Here is a 12735-nt window from a genome sequence, read left to right as displayed (position 1 = left end):
ACCGAGAAATTCTCCGTCACAAAAATAAAAAAAAGACTTTGTGGAATCGAGAACAGCAGGCCATTTTTTCTATTTATTTATATTGGAGTACGCCAGTTTTGTGTAGTTTCCCTTCTTCTATCAACAATCCTTGGATCTTCCCTCTATGAAAGTGTTCGTCTAAAAAGGCTAGTCTTCGTGTCGCGGTCCGATGAATTGCTGCTTCAAATCCTAGAGCAGCTTGCGTTTCTTTGATTTTTCCTATTGGGGTCCGCCACTTCTTCTATCGACAGTCCTTCCAGTTTCCCAGCATTTTCTCTACTACGTGCGCTTGTATCGGTCTTAAGTATTTTCTTTCCTTTTCATCCTCCCTCTCTTACATCCATTTTTCTTCCTCTGCTCCTCCTCCTCCCTTTGACAAATCCTCCTAAATTTAATCTGACGCTTCGTTGATCTTCTCTTGATCGTCTCTAAGGTTTCGGTCACCTTCATTAATAGCCTCCTTATCCTTTTTTCCACCCCTTCACTTTACTTGCTGCTTCTCTACGATTTCCGTCGTTTTTGGATTTTTGCCTCCAAATCTGAGGGGTCTTTGATGACTTTAGTCTTTATGTCTCTCTTGCCTTTTTCCTTCATCAATCCCTCCCTTCTTTTACGGAGTTTTATTACCGTAAAAGGAAAAGATCACAAGAGAAAGTTAGATTAAGTACGTACTCACACACACACACACTCAGAACTCTCTCTCTCTCTCTCTCTCTCTCTCTCTCTCTCTGTCTCTCTCACACACAAAAAAAAAATAATAATAATTTGCCGCTAATGAGTCAAAAAAAAAAAAAAAAAAAACGATCATAAATGCTACAAATAAATTTGGCTTAAACAGAACAAAGAGAAGGAAGAGAGGGAATTAATATTAGAGGGGAAGAGGATTAATGGCCAAGTGTTACTGTCTTCTTATATGAAGAAACAGCAAAAACTCCGACGTTAATTTTCAAGCTGATATTTGATTACGACTCGGGTTTGTCGAGATACTTTACACGAATTAAATTATATCTGACACACACACACACAAACACACACACACACACACACACACACACACACACACACACACACACACAGACACACACACACACACACACACACACACACACACACACACACACACACACATCGCTCGGCAGCTCAGTGGAGAGTGTGCTACCCTGCCCCTCAACAAGTGTAGGGTCAAACACACTCACGTCGCTAAGGATTTTTCACAACATCAAGCGGTTACTATCCCCTTTGAGCAAGGACATGAAGGTGACGTCCCAGCTCTATATGTGCATAGATCGCTCACCATGAGTTCTACACCTATTGCGGGAGAGCAGGCGAGGCGAATCCAGCAACCGTTCAACTGCTTGGATGAATTGCGCTCTCACAGGCGCGCGCGCACACACACACACACACACACACACACACACACACACACACACACACACACACACACACACACACAAGACGGAGAAGAATCTCAAGAAATCGTCAAGCGTGATCAGTTGTTTACTTAAAGGAGGTTCTGCGGACAAGTCTTACACTTCTGTACGTATAAGCAAGTCCAAAGGGGGAGAGATCTTCCGTCTGATCCATGGATGACTGGTGGCCTCCAGGTTATGAACCCCATCCGTCTTGCAGCTATCAGGTCTTAGCGGATTACTCAAGCAACAAGAGGAGAGGCAGTGCTGTTCCTTCACTCACTATACAGCTATCTGCCACTCTCAGACAGCTTCATGTCAGCCTCAAGTACTACTGCGCGTCTCTCTCCCTGTCTTGTGCAGGAGTCCTTTTATGGCAACAAAATGCTGAGGTGGCTGGAGGGCCGTCGAGGGATCCCTGCCACTCACACGGGAGGACGACAGGCGGGTGTGATAGAGGAGACGCGCGCGGAAAGGGAAGTGGGAGTTTGTGGTTTATTGCGTCTTAAAGGGGCTACGTATTAGCACGGCAAGGTGGAGGACGATGGGTGTTATGACTCCTAGAGATGAACTGAGCCTTTCTGTCAGTATGTATGTGTGTGTGTGTGTGTGTGTGTGTGTGTGTGTGTGTGTGTGTGTGTGTGTGTGTGTGTGATAATACCCCGTCTTTCTGATTCTACATTGATAAGAACCACGCGACTATGGACACTGACATCACGCCGATCATTTCAAGACAATTGCTGCAGCTAGTTGCGTCGACGGTACTGCTGGTAAACTTCAGCGAGGCGAGCAGCTCAGAGAGGGGGTAAGCTGCAGGAAGGCTCAAGGAATGATCAGCCGTGGCAAAGTAGCCCACAATAGTATTTACTCAAACCTTTTACTTATCTATTCGTCTTACATATCTATTTATATTCGTATATTCAGATATTTATTAAAGGAGCGCTTGCTTTTAAGCACTAACCCTCGACTTTATACCTTGAATGTGGACGTCAACTCAGGAACGACTGTGCTGGACATCTTTTTGAAAGCAAGTGGCACAAAAACTATGGAAGAGAAGGTTCCTTATCAATATCACTTTTTTTTTTTTCTAATCCAATGTATCTCTGAGCTGTCGTGGACAATTCTCCTTAGGCCTAAAGCCACCCTTCACCTGGAAAGACCATTCGGTCCCAAATTGATTATGAATACACGCTTCGTAAAGAACACATCCACACCCAGACCACGCTCGCCCACTCAAACGTATGCTAACAAAAAAGTAAATAAATAAAGAAAGAAAGAAAAATAGAAAGAAAGAAAGAAAATAAACAAATAAATGAAAAATAAAATAAAATGAATAACGTGCGCGTGAGTGTGTCCCACATCTCACGTTTGTCTAACCTGCTCTCCCTCACACTGACTGTACATTATGATGCTAACGTGTCTATGGCCATCACAACTTTTCAGCCTAGTAATTTCCACTGTGTGTGTGTGTGTGTGTGTGTGTGTGTGTGTGTATGACTGGCTGACTTCTAGTAATCGCGGAGTAGGCAATGAATAAAAGAAATGAGGTTGGAGAAGGATCGAAGAAAGAAAGTGAAATATAGTAACGGAAAAATGACGAAATGTCATGTTTTCTTTCCATAAGTAAGTGGGTGACTCTATTATTTTCGTTTTTTCTTAGTATTTTACTTTATTTTCTTGTATGATATAATTTTCTATTATTCTGGGTTCACTTTTCTTACAACAATACGTTTCAATTAAATCCTGTTGGTCTTGGTCTATACGAGTATCTTCCATTTTCTCTCTTATTAATTTACATTACTTATTTTTCGTGCTTTTAATTTATCAGGTGAGCTGTTACTTATATAATATCGTCATCATATTGAACACAGACCCATGGATTTCCGGGATGGCATATTTGTAGTGTAGGAGGCATACAGGCATCGTGAAATTACACTGCACTGGGTGAGATAATCATATCACCTCAGCATCTCATTATTGATGCGGGACCTAATGACACGTAATCATCATCTGAAACACACACACACACACACACACACACACACACACACATACACACACACACACACACACACACACACACTACTACTACTACTACTACTACTTTAAAAATCCAGTTTCTAAGAAGCTTATAATATATAAACCTGGAGGAGGATAAATAGATTCCAGGTAAGTTAGGGAAGATTATATTAATTGCTAAGATCACGCATAGCATCGTCTTTCTCAAACTTTATTTCTGTATATGAAATATTTCATATTCCTTATTTTTTATTAACGAAATATTAAAGAAATTAATGAACATTACTCTATCTCAATCCTTCTTTTTTATCCTCTTCTGTTCCATTTATCCTTCGCCGTGATCTGACCTCACCCAAGCCAGCTTCACCTGGCTCCCTACCCACATCCTTGTGTCTCACCTCGTCATCCTCCCAGATTCCCTCGCCACACTCCCTGATCTCGACCAACCTTCCCCTTCTGCCAGTTGCCAGCCAACTCCTTGAACTTTCACAGTCCAGTCTCTTTTTTCTTTTTATTTACTTATTATTTATTATTTTTATTTATCGTCTTTGGCACTAGGGTGCATGAATTTCTCAATAGTTCCTGGACAAGTGAGTTAAGAAAAGCTTGGGATGCACTGGCATAGGAGATATAATAAGCTTGTCTTATATCCTTAGATTTTTATATTCTCATGTGCAAACATCTGCAGTCCTGGACCATGGCAGTTGGGCTGAGACAGACGGCCAGGACCTCCACCACCAGGTGGGATTCTCGCAGCAGCAATAAAACAGCGTTACTCGTACAGTCTTTCATTATTCTGATGACGGTGACTGTCGAAACCGTTGGCGGGCAAGTGATGAACGGATGGCAGAGCGAGTACCTTCTGCTCTGACAAGAAAGGATCTCGGCGCCGCAGTAACTCACCATCGTCATAACCCTTTGCTTTGGCGCAGAGATGCTGAAACATGAGCTGCAAATCCTGGTAACGGAGACACAAACACGTCCGTAGAAACCATCAAGTAAGAGAAATGGCTACGATCCCCGCAACATATCCAATATATATATATATATATATATATATATATATATATATATATATATATATATATATATATATATATATATATATATATATATATATATATATATATATATATATATATATATATATATATATATATATATATATATATATATATATATATTTATCATCATGCAAACGTGGACAGCGTTCGCTTTGAATAACAAACTCCATACAGAGAATGCATTCAGTTAATCGTAGGGTAAGCTGTCCCTCTCCCATCAACGGCAGGAACCGAAGGGATGTGGAAAGCGCCTTGCAGGCCCAGTGTACGGCAAGAAGGCATCAGGTCTTCAGCAGACAGGTTATTGCCATCCAGCGAGTTTGTTGTTACATGTTACTGCTGGAGATTCCAATAAGTCATCTGCCTGCCTCACCTCCCTATCGTGAGTCTCGGCACAGTGTAGCTTCTCTTTGATCTACGCGGTCACCGCTACCACGCCCATGAAGCAATCTTGTTGAGCATTGCCACTGTACAGCGAAAGATACGTCTTAATACAAAGGTTTCCATTCACACCCGATAAGACAATACTTAGAATGGAAATTCATTGCTAACAAACAGGAAATGTCCAGCTTGGTGTTAAGGATACAATTAAAGCAATCTTACAAAAGGGTTGTATGCAAATTTCAACACTCTGTCCTGAAAATAGAACACATTGACTAAACAGGAGCATGCCGTTGTAATTAAGTCGACCTCTCCTCTGAACTGTTTGGCTTTGGATTGCAATAACATTTTTTATTGCTTTCCTTCTACTAGAATATAATATGTCTAATATAATGTTTAGAGTTTATTACTTCAGGAACTACAATTACTTTGACACTCGATCACACAGCAGTCTTAAGCAGAAGGGACTGTCGGCAAGCAGGTCATTTGGTTCTGGGATCCTATCATAAAATTATTTGCTCTTCAAAAACAACAGGCCTCAGCACCAACACAAGGGAATACTTGAGCCTAAGTCACATTGGGACAATGTTCACGGTGGCATTAAGCTTTAGGCCTTCCCCACATTTCCCCAGACAGCCGTTTATCGATTAGTGCGCAAGAGGGAAGCAAAAGCTGAGTGAGTTGTGTCATTTAGTCATTTAACAAGGATGGAACAAAAACAAGAGTTTTTAGCTTGGTACGTCAAAGAGGCTGGAAGACTCTATAATATATAAACACCTACAAGTTCGTAACAGGCCATAAGGATTCAGGATTACAAAACCTGTATTAGCGGGAAAGTCATACAAGAGAGAGGGTGAGGAGTCCCTATCTCACTGTGGGAAAAGGGAGAGAAGGCACGGAGGGCAGTAACAGAAAGGAATGAAAGGATGCGAGAAATGAAAAAAATACAGCGAATTTAGGTCGAGGAAATGGATATGAAAGACCCTGAAAAAGGGGACCGCAAGAATGTCATAACTGTGAGGGGACGAAAGTTATGACAGGGAGAGGGGAACGAAAGCCACAGTAGGAAGTACTGGCCGCTGCAGGAAAGTCTCATGGTGGACTTTTTTTTTTTTTCCACACTGAATTAAATGACATGAGGGAAGGACATAATCCTTTACCTGTTGTGGCTTCTCCTCTAACTTAATTAAGTGTGTGGTGCAAGTTAAGGAGTATCATTTCGGAAGATTTTGGATAAAGTTTTTTAGATGCTCTTTTTTCCATTAAATACAATGGCTATTGTTTTCTTATCAGACTATTGTAGTTAAAAAGAACATTTCTTAATAAAATACATTAAAATACAACACAATATAAATAAAAAAAAGCTATAAAGTACAAATAAACATTAACATACTTTAAAAGATATGACTGAATTGAAAGGTCAAAAGAAGCACCAATAAAATTATTATGTACTTCACTAAATAAATAACACAGAAGAGTGTTAGACCTGTAGAGGACGATATCATTAACATTGTAGCTAAAAGAAGAATTAATAGAGTCATTTTAAAATTATACAACTGACAACTAAAATTAAAATATATCAAGGTAGATTATAAAAGATGTAGCACATAAGTGATGAGTAGAAACTTTTAAAACTTGAGCGATTAGCAATATGATAATATTATATCAGGTAAAAGGTTATAAAAAATATATCTATATATGTATAATAAAAGAAACCATCCTGACATTATAATGACCAAAGGTCACTGTATGAGAGCAACTCATTTAAATAAGACCATTATTCTTCATGAAGTAATTCTTTATGGCAGTTTTCATCGCGTGTAAAGCTGCACTTGTCTTTAAATTGGTGGGCTGTTCATGCTAAAGTTGAGTTCCTCTCACTACAAATGATCCGGAGCAGCGTTGGTGTGATTTCTAGAGAATCTTGTTGTTTTGAATGATGTTCATGACAAGAGGAAAGCAGAATAACTACTCTGTATAACGTTTGTTAGTTGCTTTGAATATTGCTCAAAGATATAGTTCTTGCTAATTTTGAGCCATTGCATTTCGTTTGTGAGACAACCGACTGATAAATAAAATAAACGTTTATATACGTACATACGCAAATGAAAAATAAACAAATAAATAAATGTAGTAGTAGTAGTAGTAGTAGTACAAAGTATAGTCGATGAAGGACTATAATATGTGAAGTTTTAAACAAGGGCTTTCAATCTGTATTTACAAAGGAATTGTCACTTCATATAGACGACAGGATACAAACTACATCACACAATCTGAAAAAAAAAAACATCCACTTAGTAAAAAAGTCATAAAAAGAATTGAAAAACCTAAATACGAGAAAGACTGAAGAAGCAGATTAAATATCTATTACGGTAATAATAGAATGCGCGAAAGAATAAAGCGAGCCTCTTTATATAATATTCAAAGTCCCTAAACCAAGCCAAAGTACTAATATTGTGGAAAAAAAAAGTAAATATTGTCCCCCTATAAAAAAAAAATAAGCAGTGCCCACTGAATTACAGACCCGTCTCACTCACTGGCGTAAACAAAACAATAGAAAAAACAATAAGAAAAAAGTGGATAGACCATTTGGGTAAACACGATATGGTGACGGAGATAATTCGGTTGTAGAAAAGCATAATCATGTGTGATCACAGATCTTGTGGTGCCGCAACACTCAACACTAAGAAAGTACAGTTAGAAATTGTACAAAAAAAAGAGAAGTTTTTCTGACAGAGCAATCAGCCAATGGATATTCATACCTTCCACTTGCAAAAGAAAATAAATAACTGCTTCCATGGAATTCGAACTTCTATAATATCTAAACTCCACTCCAACACAAAATACTACAGTAGAAGAGAGGCAGTGAGCGTGTTTCAAACCAGTAAGTATTCGTAGATCCTGACGGCGGTGAGAAAATAGAGCACTGGTAAGACTAGACTCCTGGCCTTGGATAGGAGTAGATACAGATGCGAGTGCAAGATGGGGAAGCGAGAGGCCGGAGTCTAATCAAGGAGATAAAACTGAAATCTGAGAGTGACTGTAGGCTTTGAAGTAATGGAGGGGCTGAATCAACTTAAGGAACGTGGTGAAAGATGAAAAAGCGGAGAACAGAAGGTGAAAAGAACGATGATACCAAAGGAATGTAGAAAAAAGACAAAAAAATCGTGTCAGAAACAAGGCAAGAGATAAAATAATATAGAAGAAAAAGAAATGAGGGACAGTTCTCGAAATGAAGATGAAATTATGCGAAGAAAAAAAAAAATGGAGGAAAGATGAAAGGCAGTAAATGATGGCAATGAGATATTATGTGTTACAAAGAAGAAATATGGGAAAAAAAGTTGTAAAAAGCTGAATGAGAGAGAGAGAGAGAGAGAGAGAGAGAGAGAGAGAGAGAGAGAGAGAGAGAGAGAGAGAGAGAGAGAGAGAGAGAGAATGGTAGGGATGTAGAGATATAGAAAAAAAAAGATAATAAAGGAAAATATAGAAATAAAAGAAAAAAAAAGAGGAGTAGGGAGATGAATCAAGGAATAATATAAAAAGCAGAGAAAAGGAATGAAAATATAAAGGGACAAGGGAAGCGGAAGGGCAATAGAGAGGGATGGAGGAAGGGAAGGAAGGACAGACGAACAGACGAACGGACGGACGGACGAGGAAACGAAGCGAAAAATGGAAGGAAAGTGAAGGAGAAAAGTCAGAAGAAGAGAAGTGACGGGGAGGTGGAAAAAGAAAGAATGTTAAGGGAGTATAGCAGGAAGAGAAAGTAGGAGGAAGTGAGAAAGGGAGGAAAGGAGAAATATGGAAGGAGGAAGGAGAGGAGGAGACGAGTAATCTGGGTCTTGTTATCTTAAAGGAGTGTGTTCCGACTCAGGAAATGGCGGCAGGACTCGAGACTGGGGCGCGTGTGTGTCGGGGCAGGAGGAGACCTAGAGAAAGTGTTGTTCCAGGCCAGTGGAAAAGTTTCACGGCAAACACGTTTCTTTGTCTTTTTTTGTCTTTGTTTTTTTTTTTTTTCCAGTCTCCTCTTTGCTCCTTCATCCTCATCCCCTTCATCTCTTCACACATTTCTCTCCCTCTTTTCCGCCTCTTCTCCTCTTCCTCCTCCTCCTCCTCCTCCTCCTCGCCTGCTTCTTCATCTCTCCACAAATTTTCTCCCTCCCTCGTTTCTCTCCTCTTTCTCTGCTTCCTCATCCCCTTCATCCCTCCGCACTCTTATCTTCCATTGTCTCCTCTCCCCCCATTTCTGTAATCTATATTTTTATCTTCCTTATTTCCTTTTCCACATTTCAAATTGTCTCATTTCAATATTATAATTTCAGATCCTTCCTATATCCTTTCCATCTCCTCCCACTCACCATTTGCACAATATCTTCCTTTTTCCTCAAATTTTTATCTCTTATTCCCTTTCCATCTCCTCCCACACTTGATTCTCACAATAGCATCTTTCCACCTTAATCTTTTTGCTGTCTCCTCTTAATATCTTTCCTCTCATACGCTCGTCATATTATCTCTTTGCATTCTCCTCCTTCGGTCGTACCATCTCCTTACACAACGTCCATGTTCCTTGACCAACGCAGTACACTTAAAGCACCTACTCTCCCCACGCTATTACCTTACACAAACCTATACTTATGTTCCCTGAGTCTCTTCTCTCTGGTGGCTCACTATCATCTTCCAGCGTTTCTTCTTTATTTCCTTCTTTCTTTCTCATCTTTCTCCCTTCCTTCGTCCCTGCATTCATCCGAACTCTCGCAGTCGATGTCGTAGTTATCGTTATTTTTTTTTTTACCATTATTCTTTCTTTCTTCTCTTTTATCGCCTTCCTTTCTTTCGTTTCTTTATTCGAACTCTTACCATCATCATTATTCAGCTTTTCTTCTCTCTGTCATCATTCAGTCTTCCTTTCTCTCCCCCTTTCTCTCTCTTTCATTTTTCTCTCTTCCTTCGTTTTTTTTTTTCCCTCTAATCCTCATCATCATTATCCATCTTTCCTTCCTCTCTTCTTTCCTCCCTCTCGACTATCATAATCTTAACCTTTCTTTCTTCCCTCTCTCTCCTCCTCATTTCCCTAATCCCCTTCTTTATTCCGCACCGCAAGCACCTTTAGGCTACCTCGTGGCTTACCATGCAGAGAAAGAAAAAAAATAAATCAATTAACATTTTTTCCATCATGATCACTTAGGTCCATCTCTTTTTCTTATTTTTTTTCTCCTCCCGTGTCACCTTTTCTTTTCCATCACAAACAAAAGTCTTCTGTCTCTCTCATCCACCCACCTCCTTTCTCACGCTCGTTCCTTCATCATAAACACAAATTAAGTTTCCTTCTCCAGAGAAGAGACGTGATGAAATTTGGAATATTTGTGAAGAGGATGAAAGCGTAATCTCAGTTTGGCTCTCTAACTTCCTACAACAAACAGGACGAAGATTAACTAATTAATATGATAGCTGAACACTAACTTACACATTGCAACATGATAGAAACCAAAGAAGTAAAAAAAAAAGCAAATGCAAAGAACACATGTGCGAAAAAAGACGACTATATACGACATACAATTAAAGATGAAAGATCGCAGGGATGAAAAAGTCACATAACACCACCGCCATGAAAACAAAGGCAAGATAACAAAGGAAAGCCTGGGAGAACCTTTGATGCAAGCGAAAAGTTTTAAGTGTTGAAAGAAAAGGAAATGGAAGCGTTAAATCACTAGTCCGATATATTCCAGATAGATCGATGGACGAAAAATAGACCTAGATTAATAGACACATGAACAGAATTACAAGTAGATCGTTTTAATCTCGTATGAGAAAAATGTAATACAATATATCATTTAAAGGAAGACAAATACTTGAATAATATAGAATCTTTTCACAGATATAACAAAAACAAAATATGCTATTGACCTTTTAGTTATCCTATCACAAGAGAGATTAAATGCAATGTATTAAAAAAAAGACAAGAGCTTGCATATACAAAACTTATTATTTTTCTTGGGGGAGAGAGAGAGGATGTATTTTGACCCTTAACATATAGCCATCGATCTTTTGGTTTACATTTACACACTCACACACACACACACACACACACACACACACACACACACACACACACACACACACACACACACACACACACACATACACACGACAACAATTAGAATATGAGCATAGATTTTATTTCATTTATTATCACCTTCGGCCATCATGATTTCAAAGGAATCGTCTATCGGGAAAACACGGATGCAATGGACGAGTGGACAGGTGTGATTGGTAAGCGTCACAAGGACCTAGAGAGGCTTGTTCACATATTGAATAAGACAAACTATACTAAAACCTATACTACATCTACCCATACCTACCTATAATATAAATTTAAAAAGAGAGAGAGAGAGAGAGATTCCTGGTCGTAGTGTGTGGCGCTGAAGGACACGTTATGATATTCTTGTCTAGATGTGTCGTCTCCAGGTTGAGCATTTTACGAGCTGCTCCAAAGCTGTAGATTAATTCCAAATATGCAAGACGAGCAAAGAACAGGAATGTTTATGCAACGTTCTTTTTATGAGAAGTGTTAAGAGGATTACTTAGGTTTAGTCCTTCTGTCTGCGTGTTCGGTTGGCTGGCTGTTTGTGTGTCCGTTCCTCTTTGTTTTATATGCCTGCCTGCCTGCCTGCCTGCCTGCCTGCTCCCCCCCCCTCTCTCTCTCTCTCTCTCTCTCTCTCTCTGCTCACTCTATATAAAGGGAAAATCGATTCGGTCTTCTGCAGCACGACAGTAATTACCCTTCACGTCACTTTAAGCCTTCCAAGGACACTATATATTTCCGACTTTTCTCTCTTTCCAATAGTATTTGTGTTATAGGTTTGGGTCACGATTTTAGAATCTCTACAGTCATGCCTCATGCGACACGTCCTCAATTGTTAGACAAAAATGCTGCCATACTTTGCAGAATTTCAGTATTATTGGCTGTCTTGACAGTTATCTAATATTTTCTTACATAACGTATGAGAAAGTAACTCTCACCTCCACAGCATCCCTCAATCTTCTTAATATTTTTTTTCTAATCCCTTATATTATAATTCTTTAAAATCTAAGGGATTAGAAAAAAAAAATATTAAGAGGATTGAGGGATGTTTTGATGTCGAAATTATTCTAAATTATATACATCACTATGGTTTTTTTTTTTTTCTCTATTTCTCTCGACACAAAGGAATATTGGCTTTTTTTTTGGTGCATCCTGAACCTTATACCTTAAGGAGCACTTCATCTTGATGCTCGAAGCTCCCAGCTAACATTTACCTTTTTCTCTGTTCAAGAAAATGTTCTGTTTCTTTCACAGTACATTCTCTGCCTCCCCTTCAGAAACTAATTGAAATATACGAGTTTCAAGCATCCGGCCAACGAAATATGTGTTACTAAGGCTGCTCTTACGTTCCACGAGCTGAGCAATCTAAATCTTGCAGAAAATGACATTCCATTCCGAACGTTTGCTTTGAAATAGAAAAACCAAGCGTCTCTTTCCTACAGAACATTACTTTATGAATCTAAAACACTTCCATTACCTTCCTGACATGCTCCTTCTTATCAAAACATCTCTTATATCTTAAAGTCTGTTTCTCTCACGAACACTTTTTTTTTTTTTTTGTACGGAGTGAGCCCCAAAGTGAAGGCACGCTTCCTACAGACCACCTTGACCTAACCACCATAACATTATCTTTTATACATAAACGCCTCTCATTTCCTTTAATATATTTCTCTCACGAGTACATATATATAAAGCCACTCATCCCCCCAACGAAAGATATAAACACCTGCATATCCTTTTTTTCTGTTAAAACACCTGTCAT

The 12735-nt window shown here is 39.1% G+C and overlaps 1 protein-coding gene across 3 annotated transcripts in view; it reads right to left on the bottom strand.

Annotated features, from left to right (window-relative positions):
* Positions 1-4678: 4678 nt before the first annotated feature.
* Positions 4679-12735, bottom strand: part of LOC135098308 (uncharacterized) — a 69327-nt gene continuing 61270 nt past the window's right edge. For all 3 annotated transcript variants that reach the window (XR_010266816.1, XM_064000599.1, XM_064000616.1), the window contains one exon: positions 4679-7167. Coding sequence is in view for 2 of the 3 variants with exons in the window: in XM_064000616.1 (XP_063856686.1) it covers positions 7131-7167 (37 nt within the window). In the remaining variant the exon portion in view is untranslated. The remainder of the gene's footprint in view (positions 7168-12735) is intronic.

The sequence above is a fragment of the Scylla paramamosain genome, chromosome 4 (assembly GCF_035594125.1).
Source record: "Scylla paramamosain isolate STU-SP2022 chromosome 4, ASM3559412v1, whole genome shotgun sequence".
NCBI classification, from domain to species: Eukaryota; Metazoa; Arthropoda; class Malacostraca; order Decapoda; family Portunidae; genus Scylla; species Scylla paramamosain.
This window is presented reverse-complemented; position numbering and strand designations above follow the sequence as displayed.